The sequence below is a fragment of the Cannabis sativa genome, chromosome 5 (assembly GCF_029168945.1).
Source record: "Cannabis sativa cultivar Pink pepper isolate KNU-18-1 chromosome 5, ASM2916894v1, whole genome shotgun sequence".
Classification (NCBI taxonomy): Eukaryota; Viridiplantae; Streptophyta; class Magnoliopsida; order Rosales; family Cannabaceae; genus Cannabis; species Cannabis sativa.
The window spans coordinates 73,566,230-73,584,459 of record NC_083605.1 but is presented as its reverse complement, the minus strand read 5'-3'; the positions used below and the strand labels follow the sequence as shown (position 1 = coordinate 73,584,459).

Below are 18,230 nucleotides of genomic sequence, written 5' to 3'. Positions count from 1 at the left end.
CTATAAATATATATATGCACTCATTTAGCTTTAAGTTTTTTTAGCATATATAGTTAAGATGTACAGTTTTGAGTGATTGATACTGGACGTTTACATTTACAAATAAGCCAAATAAGCCATGCAGCTAATTGTGAATGGAAACGATGGTTTTCCTTTCTGAACTAAGTTGTTATTTCCTTAAACTATAGATTACGGTATAAATTACTGTTTACATGCTTTGCTATTAGTGTTACCACAAGAATTATTGTGTACCATAAGGGCCATCTCTGGAAAGTCGACATACTTTTTGCTCATAACATTATAAGAGAGAGAGAGAGTGAGAGAATCAAATGTTATTATCAGCTAAAATAGGGTAGATTTTGCTTTTTGTCCAGGGTTTTGTCTTTATGATCGTTTGTTCTCTTATTTTTCTAATTATAAAGACACATTAACCGATGGAAATCTAATATTGCATTCACCTTCCATTGAGTAAAATTTTGGTGATCATCAGACTAACATATATTTCGAAGCTGTAGCTAGCTAGGTACTCACTGATTATTCTCTGTTATCTTACCATTATTTTCTCAGTCAAGAAAAAAAAGTCATCATGTTATCTTTTATTTATTTATTTATTTTTACTTTAATTTTTTTTTATTTTCGCGTTTACATATTGCCAAGACATAAATAGTTGCACAAAAGAAAAATTATTATATATTTAACTGTCATGTAAATTTATTTGTTTGTGTTACTTAATCAGGTATATAATAGATTAGACACCCACTCTACAATTGATCAGAAGACTCAAAAATATATTCTTTTGCAAAACAAAAAATTTATGTACAAATCATTTGGTATACAATATGATTAATGATAATTTTTTTACGACAATATTGTTAATGATATGAACAAAGATAAGAACTAGAAAATGTAAATGACAATATTATTAAGCAACTTAACTGTTCAAGAGACTTAGTCCACGAGTTTTCAAAAGCTATTTAATTTCTTTACAGTTAATTTGCAATTTAACAGTATTTCGGCACGCACGGCTTGGTTCTTACACTAAATCACTAGGCCTATTTATTGATGACCTGAGCAAAAGTGTGATATGGAAACTTGTGACCGTAAATGGATTCAAGTACCATTCTGATCGCCTCTTTCATGATCTTTTCTATAGATAGAGCTATATGATGAGCGGATTAGACCGACTCTCTTCCTGTTGCTCAACCAGCTTAGTCTAACTTCAATGTTTGCTGATCACTAGTCAATGAAATTACTTTCTTTCAAACATTAGATTTTTCAACCATTTTTGCAAATTGGATTTCTTGTAATGAGTCATGACATGCATGGGAGTTTAAGACTTCTCAAATGGATTTGAAGTACATTAGAAAGTCTGATAAACTAGCTAACATGGTCTTTTACAAGGAGAGGAAATGCGTAACCGTCGTAAATGGAGATAATGATGAGTTGGATATCGTTCTTGCTTGTCACACAAATAACCAACTTTTTTTTTTGAGGAAATTACTTCTCGAGAAGAACTTCTCGAGAGGTTTTAGATATACTAGTCGTGACGAGTATATCTAAAATATTTGTTCATAATCACATGTGCCAAAATCATATGCAACACTAGACGTAAAAAGGTGATCAACAACACAAGTGCTTAGTGCATGTCTTTAATAATTATTAAAAAAACATTTGATATTGATGTACCTCAATTTATGGTCAAGGTTTCATGTCATCATTCATAGGTGTCTCCATTTATGTTTTACGTCTATTTAAAAGAAAAAAAAAAGATCTTTTATTTAAGATTGTCATAAAAAGGAAAAGAAGAAAAAGAAAAAGATGCTCTTGTCTAATGTATGGTGTTATTATAAGAACGAGGAATAAACATAATGATGGAATCGTATCTCTGTTATTATAACTCGGGAACATTCTTACACTACATTAATTTATTTAAATGCATTTAATTCACATATATATCCATAACATATTAATATTAATTACCTATAATTACTTTATTTTAAGGAGAAAACGTAGTTGAATTGGGTTGACACGTGTGAGGTTAGTGATGTAGAAATGGGTTGTCAAGCACATGTTAATGATTTATAGTTTTCTGTCTTTGCTTTTATATATTAGAGGGAAGAAAATAAAGAGTGTGAGAATCTAGGGTACGTGAGGTGGGCAGTGATTATCTGGGAAACCCAACACAGATTTGAATGTGAGGATTCAGTAATAGAGGTAGCTTTTTCATCAGCTCAGCTTGTTCTGTTGTTTGTATTCATATTTCTATATTGATTTGGGTCCCACTAACCTCTTTCTCTCTTGGCAAAAGTGACTTTGACAGCTCTCTTTCTTTCTTTCTTTCTTTCTCTTGGCCAGAAAACCCTTCTGTCGCTCTCAGTCTCACGTGCATTGCATAGTTATATTTCAACGCAATACTACAATATATATATTTACCATGTTCTTTTTTATGACAACTACATATATATTACCATGTTATATATATATCAGTAAAAAAAAACTTCATATTCGAAACCTTTTCTTCCTGTGTTTAGTAAGAAATTAAGAAATTAAGAGAGGTAGAAAGTTCATAAGAAAGAAAATAGGAAGGATTAATAAAAAGAATTTTTTTTTAATATGAAAATTAATAAGCTAATTAAAATATATCTCTCGAACTAAAATTGAAAATTCTTCCAAATTTGTTTGGTACATGTAAAAGTTTAGTTTATATGATTTTAAATTTTGTATACTAATTATTAGTCTAGGTAATTTAGTGATTGTATACAATTTTTGTCCCATTTTATTTTTTCTACTTTGGGTGGACTCCACCTTTATTTGTATTTATCTATTTTTCTCTTCTATCAAACGCATTTATTTTATTTTATTTTTTTTCACAAGTTTTATTTTCTTCCATTTTTTACCACACAACCACAATTTTTTTCTATCTGTTAAGTATTTAGTAAAGTGCATAATAAATATACACATTTTAGAAAATGTATTGTTACTGGGCATACTCACATAGAGGCAGGCGAGAGGTCAATTACTCTAAAAAAATTAAAATTAAAATATAAATGTATTTTGATTAGTTACAACATATTTACAATTAAAAATGACAAATATAAATATAATATTTGCTTTTGCATGATGGTTAAGTTATCTTACACATATTATAGAGGTCAAGAGTTTAAATCCTACAAAAAAATATTTTTACTTTTAATATTTAGTTTATTTTTTGAGGAAAATACATTCTATACTCTTTTTATATTGTTCTCTTTTATTTTTACCTTCTTTTTTAAAATCTATCATTTTTACCTCTGTTTTTAAACATTGTACCAATTTTGCCCCTGTCACTTCAAGATACTCTTCATGTGATTCTCTTATGTAAGGGTATTTTGGGTACAATACATATTAAAAGAGGTATGTTTCAAATAAATATAAAATTAAAGGTAAATTTAATTAATTGATGAATAAAAGAGGCATTTCTCAACTTACCCCTTATTTTTTGCTCTTTTCATAAAAAATAAAAACAGACTATAATTTAGATTTTTGCCCTCTAAACTTTTCAGGTCGTTAAAAATTTTCTCTGAACTATTAATAAGATTGCTAAATTTAAAAATTTTTGTCCAATTTTACTAATAAAAGTCTGACATGGATGAAAATTTAGAGAGCACAATTTAGTACATGTTAAAGTTCAGGGAGCATGATTTAGTAAATATTAAAGTTCTGCGGACATGATTTAGTACATCAATCGCCACATTAACACAATTGAATAAAATTAGACAAAAATCCTTAAATCTAACAATTTCAATAGTTCAAAAGAAATTTTTAGCAGCTTAAAAACTCAGGGCCGGAGTATGATTTGATACATGTAACAAAAATTCTAATTAGCTTAAAAAAAAATTAGAACCCCTTAATTTTAGTTCTGGGTCTGCCACTAATAAAATAGGTAGATTAATTCCATACCAAACAACATCAATCATAATATGTTATGTTCTAAAGCGTCGTATAATCATGCATGCAACAAAAAATTGTGATAATAGCCAAGCTATATATATATGAGTATATATATATAATATAGATATATTAGCAGAATCATGATAATTATCACTGCTACAAACTAGGGCTCGATGAATTACCATGTAAAATTTACTTCATGAGAATGTGGGTCCCAAAATTGACATTTGAATAACTTATATATATAAATATTTCCTAAAAACATTCAATAATAATCAATATATATCTCCAAATTCAGCAAAGATGGTCATCATCTGTATTGTCATGTAATGGTGTACTGTGTACATATCTTGATATCATATATATAATATAAATATATATTATATATAATTCCATTATTATAATAATGCAACATATGTGGGTCCAAAAACTCTTTACTTGAGACTTGAAATGTATTTTAAACAAGTGATGACAGTGCTATTATCTATATATAACAACACAGCATTACTCATCATTAGTTTAGCCCTTCTCTACATCTCTTCTCTCTCTCTTAAAGGAGAATAATAATGGGTTTTGGTTGTTATAATTAAATGGTTTCAATATTAGGGTTTCATATTGGTTAATATATATATACATAGTGTTTTGATTGAGAAGTGAGTAAGTATAGTAAGATGGCTTTAGAAGCTTTACCTAATAATTCAAATGAGCTTTTCAACTTCGTTATGATCTATGATACTATCTCAGCAACTCCAATCAATAATAATAATACCTATCAAATCTCTTCACCCACAACCACAACAACAACAACAACAAATTCTACTACTAATAATTGGTTACCACCACCTCCTCCTCCTTCTCAAGGCATTATTAGTACTAATACTAGTAGTTTGTTGGTGACCCGAAATTGCGAAAAGGCGATAGAAGAAGAAGATGATGATGATGGTGATGGTGATAATAAGGAATTAGGGCAAGGGCAAGGGCATAATAATGGGGATAGAATGATGATGATGATGATGAGGACGAGGGCGAGGAGGCGGTTTCAAGAGCAAGAGCAGGAGCAAGAGCAAGAGCGGCGTAATAATAATTTGGGAGGAGTTGTTAGGAAGAAGAGAAAGAGAAAGCCAAGGGTTTGTAAGAACAAAGAAGAAGCTGAGACTCAAAGGATGACTCACATTGCTGTTGAGAGAAATCGAAGGAAACAAATGAATGAACATCTTGCTGTTTTGCGTTCCCTAATGCCTGATTCTTATGTCCAAAGGGTATATATATCTCTCTCTTTCTCTCACTTTTCTTCTTCATATAATTATTAATTATAGGTTTAACAAAAAAAAGGGTATTTTTTGTTTTGGTTTTTAAAAGCTATAGAAAAAAAGTTTTAAAGATTAGGGACTTGAAAATAAAAATACATGCAAATATAGAAAAAAGTTGCAAGTAGTGTATATTTGGTTATATTGTCCTTTTTGATTCCCTTCTTCAAATATTGGGAATTCCCATCTTTAAAATTAATTAATATGAATAAAATGAAAGGGAAGGGGAAGCATGCATCATCATCATATATGATGAAACTTTTGGCAGAAACTAAGTACTTCTTTGCATAGAAGGGTCTCTATCTATCTATCTTACATATTATTTTCAAATTTTTGCTACCTCAATTCATAAAATAATAATGACAATAGTAATAGTAATACACACAATTTATATAAATATCTTATTTGTTTAATTGTTCCCAAATATTGTTATTTATATAATATGTGTTATTATATATTATAGGGTGATCAAGCTTCAATAGTAGGTGGTGCTATAGAATTTGTAAAAGAACTTGAACATCTTTTACAATCACTTGAAGCTCAGAAGCTCCAAGCAATGAACACTAATACCAATAACAACAACAACAACAACAATAGTGGAGAAGAACCAATGGTGGATAATGCTAATGCTAATGATAAAGATAATGATAATGATAATGATGATGATCATCATGATGATAAAGATGATGAGATGGTAGCTCATCATCATCATCATCATCAACGTGCAGCTCCTTTTGCACAATTCTTTGTATATCCTCAGTACACATGGTCTCAAATCTCAAACAAGTACACTTCAAAAACTAAGGCAGCCATAGCTGATATTGAGGTAACCTTGATTGAAACTCATGCAAGCCTTCGAATTTTCACTCGTCGAAGCCCTAGACAGCTCTCTAACCTCATTGCCGGATTCCAATCTCTTCATCTCACTGTTCTCCACCTCAATCTCACCACTCTCAATCCCTTTGTGCTCTACTCTCTCAGTCTCAAGGTAACAATTAATTAATAGTACTCCATTATATGATAATTCTGAGTCGGTTAAATTATACTTTTGTCTCATTCTGATTCTAATCCTGTCTCGATTAAATTATATTTTTGTGATAATTTTAAATTATACTTTTGTTTCATCTTGGATTTGATCTTGACTCGGTTAAATTATACTTTTGTCTCATCTTGGATTTGATCTTGACTCGGTTAAATTACCAAAAGATTTTGATTTCTTATCTTGATTCTGATCCTAACTCGATTAAATTATACTTTTGTCTCATCCTCGTTCAATTAAATTATACTTTTGTCTAATCCCTATTTTATTAATTATTTTTTTTTACTTTATATAGTAATATGATACAACATACATGTACATGTATTTTTAACTACACTCAAATAATAATTCTCAACTCACATCCATTTATTACTAACTAAATTCTCAAAATAATTATTGTCTTTGTGTACTTTTGATGAGAACATGCATTTTGTGCTTTGGTGGGGTTATGTTTGGACATAAATAATTGTGAAGAAGAATATGGAAGATAGAATTAACATATATATATATTTATATATTTTTTGTAATTGCAAATAATAATTTCATTCCTTTTTTGTTTAGAAATTGTGGTAATTTTGAAAACTCTAACACAATTTTTTTCAGGTTGAAGAAGGTTGTCTACTGAGTTCAGTAGATGATATAGCAGCAGCAGTTCACCACATGCTTACAATAATAATTGAAGAAGAAACTACTATGCCTATGTGTTGTTAATCCAATATATATTCATATATAAAATCATCATCATCATCTTCTTCTTCTTCTTCATCTTCTTGTGTAAATAAATGCCCTTAGATCAATGTTGAAATTACCATAATGCCATTCAATATCTTTTTGTTGTAGTTTCTTTCTTTCTTCACTCATTCAATAATTTGTTGTAAAGATTCTCTTGTTAATTATTATTATTATTTTTTTTTTGTGTCTGTTTTGTAGTAAACATTTAGCTATAGTAGTACTAATTAATTAATTTGTTGTGTGTTTTATTTGTAAGTTTGTAATTTCATTTTTTCAAATATGACCAAAATGCAAAGTGGGGATGTGCTTAGGATTCTATATGGGCTCTCTATGGCCCGGCCCATGCTGATAGTGATAGGGACTACTTGTGTGGTTGTGTTTCTATTATTAATTTTATCTTTTAATTTGTCTTTTTGGTTGAGCAACTACTTTCCAAGTTTTTAACCACTTTGTAATTTTCTTTTTTTTTTTTTTTACCAACAACCCTTTTTTGTAACAGCAGCTGGGACAACAAGTAAAGCTTTGTTCTGGCTCCACATTTTTTACCTTATTTTTTGGTGAATTAATTTTGAGTTTATTGATATCTTATAGGATAGTAGTTTGAGTCATCATAAACAAACTTAATGACATATATATGTCTTGAGTACAAATGAAATTTTTCTCATTGTTATGAGTAAATACCAGGGTGTGTTATTATTCCATTAGAATTAGGATTAATAAGAAAATTATAAAATAATAATAATAATAATAATAATAATAATAATAATAATAATAATAATAATAATAATAATAATAATAATAATAATAATAATAATAAACTTGGAATTTATAGCACTCTATCGAACCTAAAGTATACGAATAAATTTAAAATATATAAATGCATATTACAATGAAATAGGATATTTTTTGGGAAAATTTATACAGAGTACTTAAAATTGATTTTTTTTTTTTTTTTACATATTTTTATGGAATTTTTTTTAAGGAATTATTTCAAAAAAATTACAAAAATACAGTTATATGGAATTTTAAATATTTTTACGACTTTTAAAAATACGGTCTTTTGATGTATTTTTATATTGCATTATTGCTATTTTGTTGTTGATTTTTTGTTATTTATATATTATTTTTTTATTTTATTTTAATGTTTTTTCCTATTATTTTTATATAATTATTTTATATTTTTATAAAATACCGTAAAAATATATATAAAAAAAATTAAATGTAAAACTGTAAAATTTTTACAAAAAATAATCGTTTATGTATTTTTTTTTAAACATAAAGTTAATATTTTATATTTTTTTAAAAAAAATCAGTAAAAATATAAGTAAAAGAAAAACTATATAAATTCTTAAAAGTATATACTTTTGTCAAACAAGAATATTTATGAAATAATCTATTATTTGAAATTTTAAAAGTTGCAAGTAATTCGTTATTATTATTATTATTACTATTATTATTATTAAGCAGAATTGAGATTAATCAAATAATAGATGATTTTCAATATTAGTCAACAATATCCACATAATGGGACCTCAATAGAAAAGACTATTAACGGGAGGTTGTCATTGTATAATACTTTTGGTACGTACGTGGATAATATTAAGACCACTCTATATACATACATATATATTATTATTAAACTAATTTATATATATATATAAATTTCCATATTTATTTCAGAATAAAAAGCTGCATCACTTAAAGGTTTTGGGATTGATGTTATATCATTTTCATGAATTTGTTTGATTCTAATTTTGCAGTTTTGTTTCTTTTCAGAAAGATAAATCTTAATCCTCTTTAAGACTTGTGTCTTATTGTGAAACCTGAAAGTGACATATATACATATATATATATATATTTATATATGTATTATGTATATATATATATGTCAATTAATTAATTACACAACCATAAACCCTGTTTTTACTTACTAATATGAAACAAAATTCATCAAACACTTATATAAGAGGGACAAATTTAAAGTATTTAAATAGAAACTATTTTCTCATTTTTATAAGACTTTTAAAATTGACTTAAGACCAATACAAATCAATTATAATACTTTGGTGAGTTTCTTATATATGTCAACTGATAATTAATTATAAGTTGAGAAATATATAATCAGAAAATTTTCTTGTGATTTTCATTTGTAGTTTTCTTCTTTATCAACATCACTTATTAGGTGATAGAGCTTATAAGTACTCCTCAAATATATACTATAGAAGTCATTAAATTAATTAATAGGGTTCCAAAAGAAGAAACTAATATCTAATTTCTTATTGCTTTCTTTTTTCTAATTACTTAAAAGGTGGTTATGGTTATTTTTTGGCAAAATTTACAAGAGTAGCTTCTTCTTCTTTTTTGAAAAATAATTTTTTGGGAAAATTTTAAAAAATAAAATATATATGGAGAAAAAAAAACAATTTAAGGTAACTAGTTACCTACTTAGGAAAATCAGATACCTTATATCATTTTTCTTATATTTTTTTAAACTTTATTTTTATTATTTTCTCCCAAAAAATATTTTTTTTAAAAAAAAAATCATGTTATTAAACAAATTTTATAAAAAAAACTCTTAAAATATGTAATTAAGTTGTTTGCGACATACTTAATGTTTTCAACTTCATAAACTTATATACTATATTATATTTCTTTTTGACAAATTAAATAATATTTAATATTATATATTTTTTTTACTTCAATTACTATCATTTTTTAAGTACTAACTAGACTCATTAATATTGACACGTGTCAACAAATTATTATCTACTACATATTTTTAATAAAAAACTTTTTAAATAAAACTAAAATAAAAAAACCTAAATAATATTATTTATTTAATGAAAAAAATCTGTAAGAAAATAATAATTCCATTATCAGATCTTCCTCACTAAATGATATAGAACATTTAAAATTAACATTGAACTAATGCCATTTTCATGTTGTATTGGTATATTTGTAAAAAACCACTTTACAAATAGTACAAGACCAGTTTAGTTGGGTTTGGACCTTTACTAAATAGCAACTCATGGGTTTGGACCTTTACTAATTCTAGTGGTAAGTTGGTAACTCTGAATTATGGAATAAAGTTTGCAACTACAACTCCCTGGGAAGGTTAAATATTGAGATTATTTCACAAAAACATACCAACAATAAAAAAAATTACAAAATTACGGTTTCATGGAATTTTAAATATTTTTACGATTTTTTTTAATTTTATTTACAGAAAATACGGTTTTTTTATGTTGTAATCTTGTTAATTTGTTGTTATCTGTATATTATTTTTTGTAATTATTTTGATGTTATTTTCATTTTACTTTTATGTAGTTTTCTTGTTGATTTTATGTTATTTTCGTGATATTTTTTGAAAAACCGTAAAAATGTAAAAAAAAATATTTTGAACGTAAAAATGTAATTATTTTATAAAAAATGATGTCTTATGTAATTATTCCTCAAATATTTCTTTAGAAGGTCTCTCATAACTGGTTGTTTACTTATGATAATCTGAGCCATCGTGGTGTTTCTTTTGCTACTACCTACCCTTTTTGTTTGTTGGGTCCCGAGACATCCTTGCATATCTATGAATTCATTTATGTTTATCAAGATGTTATGTCTATTGCTTTGTTTAAGAAATTCATAGTCTGTACATAATAAATGGGTGAATAAAAAAATTTGTGTGAATGATGACCTTTTGTTTAATTGGAGTATGGATTATTTACAATGCTACTCTTCTATCAATAGTTGTAATCCTTGTCTTGGTAATCTTTCTAAGACTCAACTAATTGTTAAATGGTCTAAACCTCTTGAGTGGTGAAAATTAATTGTGATGCAGAGTTGAATTCCGAATTGGGTAAATTTGGGGCTGAGGCAGTGTTTCATGATGATAATGGTTTTGTTCTAGCTTCTAGTACTTGGAATTGGAATTGTTGTTTCTCTCCTGACGTTGCTGAGGCTCTGAGTATCTACTCTAGGGTCTTGCTTGCCTGTTGTCTTGACTTTCAGGGAGTGGTGTTGGAATCTGATTGCCTTACTTTTATCAATGTCATTATTTATAGTAAGGTTGATCAGTCTTACTTAAGTTGTATTATCAAAGACATTCTTGTTTATTGTAACTATTTTATTGACATTTCTTATATCAATTGTTCTAGGATTGCTAATAGTGTGGCTCACACTTCAGCAAAGTTAATACTGTCTTTGAATTATCATATGTTTGGTGGCGTAGTCGCCCTAATTGTATTTTTGTTGCTTTGCAGACACTTTTATGATTGATGATATTGTATGACATTCTTTTTTCTCTTGAGATTTCTCTCATTGAGTTTACTCTTAAAGTTTTAATATGACCCTTTTTTTCTTAAAAAAGAATAATTTTAATATATATATAAAGAGAAGTGTAAATAATAACTTCATGTGTTCAAGACCCCAACTACCCAAACCATTGGTGATTAACTAGGAAACACTCATTGTTAAACGTGCGCTAATATTTTTCTGAGACAAATTTATCATATACAATTAACTTTAACATTACTTGTACGATGTAAAATAAACTCCATAGATTGTTACATTTACACACAAAATTTTAACCAAAAAAAAACCTAGTTTTGAATATAGAAATGGAAAGGGTTCAAACATTGAATTATCGTTGGTGAAAATTGTACAAAGGAATTCTATTCTCATTCTCTTGGAGTTAAAGATAATAAATCACTACACAATATATATCAATCACTAACAAGTAATAAGTGAAATTAAAAAGAAAATAAATTCACTATCAAATAAAAATAAAAATATATTTTTTAATCTCAAAACCGAAATATGCTTTCTTCTTCCAAATAATGATAATAATTTTTTCAGATGGGAATAACAGAAGAGTTTCGTCCTCTTCCATGGAAAAATCTACCACTCGAAAACGATCTCTTCATTACAACTGGATTTCTTACACTAATCGAAACCCCTTTTCTTCTCTCATTTTTCCCAATTGAACATTCCTCTTCTTCTTCTTCATCATCTTCTTCGTTGCCATGGTTAAGAATATCAGCTATGGACACTCGATTCCGACCTGGATGATCCATCGATATCGACCGTCTGATCTCATCTCTGATTTCAATTACTGTATGTCTCTCTTCCAAATCACTGAAAGCACGGAGCGAACTCGTCTTTCGAACGTTACCGCCATTATTACCGATCTCGAATTCTTCAACCCTAGATGATCTTTCCGAGTTCTGATCACGACCCAGAACGCCATTTTCGATTTCCCGAAATGGGTTCTCTTCAATTGTTTCGTTGCTGGACGAGGTTTCCGCCATTGGAGATGGGAGCTGGGTCGGATTCGTTGAGGCATTTACACAAACAACTTGTGCGCGACACAAAGGGCAATTCGAATGTGATCTGAGCCAAGTATCAATACATTGAATATGAAAAGCGTGATTGCATTTGGGTAATAATCTAACGCTTTCTTCTTCTTGAAATTCATTTAGACAAACTGAACAATCTGTTCCATCAATAAAGCCATCACCTTTATTGTACTTACAAACTGTGATTGATTTTATCAGAGCTTCATCTAACCCATTAGTGACCACATGCCATGGCTCATGATCAGATGGGTAATGATCTTCTTCAAAATCATCATCTTGGTTGTTGTTATTATTGTCTTCTCTGAATCTTCTTCCTTGATCCATGTTTCCACAGTACTTGGAAATTAAGGTGTAATAACTTACCAGAAGGAAAGCACTGACCAAAATTCCAATGATTGCTACCACAAGAGGGGAGAAATTTGGAGATGAATGATTGTCTTCTGGGAAATCTAATGGTGGTGGAGGTGGACTGATCATGTAACACCATTGTGGACAGTATAAACTACAGAAGCCTTGTGAACAATCTTTGTTGTTAAGGTATGGTACCCATGTTTTTGGGCTTCCTAAAGACCCCATTGAAATGAAATCAATTACCTAAGAATACATCTATTAGATTTGATTTTTAAGAACTAATAATGTTACTAAACTGACCAACTTAATAAGGAAAGCTTAAAATCAAATCACAACAAAAAAAACTCAATTATGGTAATTAATATCTAAACAGTATCCAGATAGCTGTGACAAAAAAGCTCAAAAAACAAAATATATTACAAGTTACAACTATTGTTTAGCTGGATTGAAGAACAGGTGTGAAAAAAAAAACAGGTACAAACAGAGGAGTTTGGAGGTAAATATGAGTGTGGAGATGAGAAGTGTGAAAGTGTAAAAGGAAACTAATAAGGAGCTTAATTGGAAAGAAAGCAAAGCAAAAGAGACAACAGAGATAGAGGTGTTGATGGGGTATTTTTCTTTTCTTTTCTTCTCCTTTTCTTGTTGTTCTCTTTTTCTTTTGAAATTCCATCTTTTTCTTGAGATAATGGTTTGTTGACTAAGGTGGTAATGTTGGTTGGGAATTCATTAAAGTAATCAATGCTTTTATTATTATTATTATTGCCCAAGCTTAAGCTATTTGTGGTTGATGTGATCATATCATATCATATCATATCACATTTTAGTTTTTACATATTTGATAGTGTTGATATATTCTATAACTAAGTTAATCTTTTGGTCTTGAATTTGATGAAAGTTTAGACATTGACTACCGTTTACCCCAAAAGTGAAGTAAATAATGATACTGATGGAATCCTTGTAGTAGTAATAACTCTGGCCCTCATGGTAGGTGTAACAATGTTTAGGAGCATTGCTATTCGACCAACACCTTTTATAAGTGACATCTTACAATTGGTTAGTAATATTTTTTAAATATTATTTTCATAAATTATATGGGACTCGATACTTAATTACATTAATAGCGATATGCACCGAAGAGAATATTAAGCACTAGTAATACTTTTTAGTAATTCTCAATGTTTAGTACAGTTTAACAAGGAATCTGAAGCCTAAATTCTAAGTTGCAGACGATATAATCTAGGCCAAAAGCCTTCCACTTTCACTGACAAAAGTTAAATTAAAGTCATGAGAATTGGTAGGAGTGGACCATAAGTCATGTGAATGGACATTCTTCTTTTTTCTTCTTTGGTCAATGTATTCTTTGCAAAGAAATTGCTTACCAATATATCATATATGTATCACTTTTTTAACAACTTAATTTGCTAATCTTATATTATCATTGGATGTACTAAAGTAATAGTAGAAAATGGCCAGATTAGATGGTACATAGGAGATTGTAAACAAAAGTAGGGCTTGCTTCTAGTTTTGGTTTGCATTGCATTTTATCTAATGTCTAGTTATATGTTTGAAAAGGATTCAAGTTTGTTTATTATCTTACACTAGAAAAAACGCGTTATCAGTAGTTAATAATTTTTTATATTATTTATTAAATTAAAATATTGTACGGATTATTCATAGCTAGCAAGCCATTATCTCATAATAAATTTTGGTAATTGGATTAATATTATGAATCAATATTGTATAGACTGATATCAAATAAATATATTTATTTTTACATTTAAGTGATTGTATTGGGCAAAGAACCAGCATATGGTCTTATTTTGTTTTTACTAATTAAATAAAGATATGGTTATTTATTATTTTTTTTTATAAAAAATTGATATTAAACTCTAATTAAGGTGACAAAACTGTATTTTTTTTCATTTAAATATTATATATTGTTTAGTTATAGAAGGCATGTTTCTTCTATCTTGTTATAATTATCTGTCATATTTGTGTACTTTCAAATCTTATGATTCATGAAATTCATCACAAAAATGTATATATTTGATTAAATAATGGGAATATAACTATTCACTTATATATACATCTATATATAAATGGAAGAGGTTTCAATAGTTACATTTTTATTGTAACCATCATGGTTACATTTTTTTAAGCCATTGGATTATTATTTTATGGTTGTGATTAATTTAGAAATTAAATAAAAATAAATAAAAAATAACTTTTAACCTGAAAGTAACCTAATCATTTATTTCATTATAAAACTTTAATTAAGATTAATTATATTTTAAAATTAAATTAATTATAATTATTAATTAATTTTTTGCAATTTATTACTATATAAGGATCTTTTAACAATTTATTTTTTTATACTTAAATTATTTAAAATTTTAGAGCAAAGTTTTTTATAATTTAAAATTATACACAATATAATTTCATAATTTAAATTTTATTATACTTGTAATCTTAATTTTAAATTATTACACATAATTATTTAATTTTTTTATTTAAATATTTAAAAAGTAAAAAATGAAATAAGTTGAAGGATTTTTTTTTTAAAAAAATAGCTGCACTTGTTATCGATTGATTAGCTTGAGGCCTCATACTTAGTTCATATAATTGTAACAAAATAATTAAATATCATTTAAAAATAATTAAATATTTGAAAATTTATTATAAGAAGAGAATTTTAATTTGTGTCAAAAGAAGTTTAATTTTTGTAAAAAAAATAAATTTTTTTGTAAATATTATAATTAAATGGCTTAATTATTAAAATAATTCAAGTAAGGATTTAAATATAAATATTAATTACTAAAAGAGGTCTTGTTAAATATGTAATTAATTATTTTAAGAAAATAGTTAATTATAATTAAATAATTCTAAAAAAGGAATGTTTATTTAATTAATTATTTTAAGAAAATAGTTAATTATAATTAATTAAATCTAAAAAAAGAAAGTCTACCTATTAGTAACCTGCTATTACAGGTTAAAGAAAAATGTAACCATATGTTACAATAAAAATGTAACCATTGAATAGTCACCCATATATCTATATATATTATTTCATTACTTGACTAAAGTGGATGTTAAATTATGTAACACAGAGTAACGTACGTTGTCCTTGGAGTTAATTGGTACATCAATGGAATTTTCTATACTAGAAAAGTTACAAACCAAACAAATATTTATTTGACACAATTAAGTAAAAACATTAGAAAGAAAGGAAAACAATAATATTAAATATGTCTTTGTCTTGGTAAGATAACAACATACATATTTAATAGCCATTGCTATTTTTTTTTTTTTGGTGGGTCTGGTTAAGCAATGTGTTTAGATTCCAGTTGAAGAAGAAAGAATATAATTGGCTTTAGCAAGTCTATACACTTTAAAGTTAATGCACCATTTCTTTCTCACAGTTTAAGAAAGCTGTGGAACTGTTTTACTTTTTATTATTCAACCCAAAAAAAAAAAAGAACAACTTGGTTTTGCCTACAAAATCTTTTAGTTGCCTAATACCAACTCCAATCGAGGTGCTTATATATTAAATGGGGTCGTAAAATAATATTTTTTAAAGAAGAGAAAAGAAAAATAATCACTATTGATACTGATGCTAAATCAATTTTTTTATTGAAGTTGCTCTAAGAGGATCTGCTACCGCTTGATAATTTGTTATATTTGGTGTCAAAAATTAGTTCAACCGAACATTATTTACACCGCTATTAAGGGTTGAACTATGATATATATAAATGTATATTGTGTATTGTACACAATATTTTTTTAAAATAAATAAATTAAGTTTTAATTAAGAAGATTTGTGGAGTCAAGAGTATTAACTTTTGGGTGTGCAGTGAATTTCTCCTCTTTCTATTTTCTATCTTGGAATATAATAATAGTCATTATTTTCTTTAAGAACATTTTGAAACTGAACCATTTTGATGGTATGCTATTATTGGTGATTTAATTTATATATAAAGGAAGGATATTGACATAATAGAATTGAATTTATTTGTAAACCCTTTTATTATTTCTTTTAATAATGGCTTTGTAATAAATTCCCAAAGCCCACCACCACCCACCTAAATATTACACCTGATGATAATATAATTTATGTCAACAATCAACTAAAAATATTAATTAAAATAAGCTCACCTTCAAAATAAATATAGAATATCTATACATATCATCTAGTATCTTATGAAGTATATAAATATTTTTATACAAACAAACGATATTATATGCATGTATATATTTTTATACCAAATAGTCCATGCATGCATGCACTGATCATTATGTTTTGTTTATCACTAAAAATGCCTATCAATTTGAGGAAGAATATATAATGCCATGCCAAGCCAAGGTGTCATGCATATTATATATCCTCTATTCTAGTTTGGCTTCTCTAATTCACACTTAGCTAGCTAGGGAAATTGCAGTGGAGTGGAAGAATAAAAATCTACATATATCTTTAGGGATTTTTCTAAGAAGTTTCTTAGTTTTATAGTAAACGTGAGAGGAATTGAAGTCAATCCAAAAACATAAAGGTTTCGCTAGATATGCTCTTTCCTAAGAAGCCAAAAGAAGTTCGATCCTTAACTGGAAAAATAACAGCATTAAATAAATTTATCTCGAAATGAACAGATAAGTATTTGTCATTCTTTAATATATTGTGAGATAAAAAACGATTTGAGTGGACAGAAGAATGCAAGAAGATATTTCAGAAAATAAAAGAACATTTGTCCACTCCATCAGTACCTCTTTCATGGTAAATTTACGAGTATCTCTTTCTCATCATATATTTTATTTTATTTTTACAATAAACATATGTCATTTAAATAAATAATAAACATTTTAAATAAAAGATATATTCCTGCATGTCATTCTTTATCACAATCACAATTTGTGAATTTGATACTATAATAAATTTATTAAATAGGGAAGAAAGAAAAAAGAATAATTGGAAAATAACTTATCTCATGTTATGATAAGTTTTTTAATTTATTTTTATTTATGATAATATTATTATGAATGGGTGGTGAAGACAAAGTTGTATAAAAGAGCCAATGTCATGTCACATAAAATATGGCAAAAGATTCAATATGATCCCATTGTCTGGATGGGGAGTTCCCACACAATCAATCATGTGCATCAAATGTGACTGAATTATTATTACTTCTTTTCTTTTAATAGAAATGAGTCCCCATATTATTAATATATATATATAATAATAAATAAATAAAATTGAAGTGGAAATCTAAGAAGCTAATGCATGATCCGATATGAAGATTTATGGGGGGTGATGAACTAAAATATATTTCTAACATATATCAAAAAAAATTATATTTATTACACCCTTTTTTGAAGAATATTACAATTAAAATTTCTTGAGAGAAGAGAATATGTAGAACTCATAATCCAATATATTCTTCTTTAGTGAACTTCTTGAGAGTCCCCATTAGTTTTCCCAAAAAAATGTGCTGAGTACAGGGTACTTTGAAAAAACTTGCGTTAGTTTGAAGGATT

The 18,230-nt window shown here is 27.3% G+C and overlaps 2 protein-coding genes across 2 annotated transcripts; one reads left to right on the top strand and one right to left on the bottom strand.

The window, feature by feature from the left end:
- The first annotated feature begins 4,402 nt into the window (after positions 1 to 4,402).
- On the top strand, positions 4,403 to 7,196 carry LOC115715733 (transcription factor bHLH71). Its single transcript, XM_030644399.2, has 3 exons — positions 4,403 to 5,189; positions 5,701 to 6,225; positions 6,880 to 7,196. Exons 1-3 carry the CDS (start codon positions 4,602 to 4,604, stop codon positions 6,985 to 6,987), a joined length of 1,221 nt encoding a protein of 406 aa, XP_030500259.2. The 5' UTR covers positions 4,403 to 4,601; the 3' UTR covers positions 6,988 to 7,196.
- Positions 7,197 to 11,613: 4,417 nt separating this feature from the next.
- LOC115716581 (RING-H2 finger protein ATL52) lies at positions 11,614 to 13,500 on the bottom strand. Its single transcript, XM_030645409.2, has one exon. The coding sequence runs from the start codon at positions 12,930 to 12,932 to the stop codon at positions 11,853 to 11,855; it is 1,080 nt and encodes a 359-aa protein (XP_030501269.2). The 5' UTR covers positions 12,933 to 13,500; the 3' UTR covers positions 11,614 to 11,852.
- Positions 13,501 to 18,230: the final 4,730 nt, after the last annotated feature.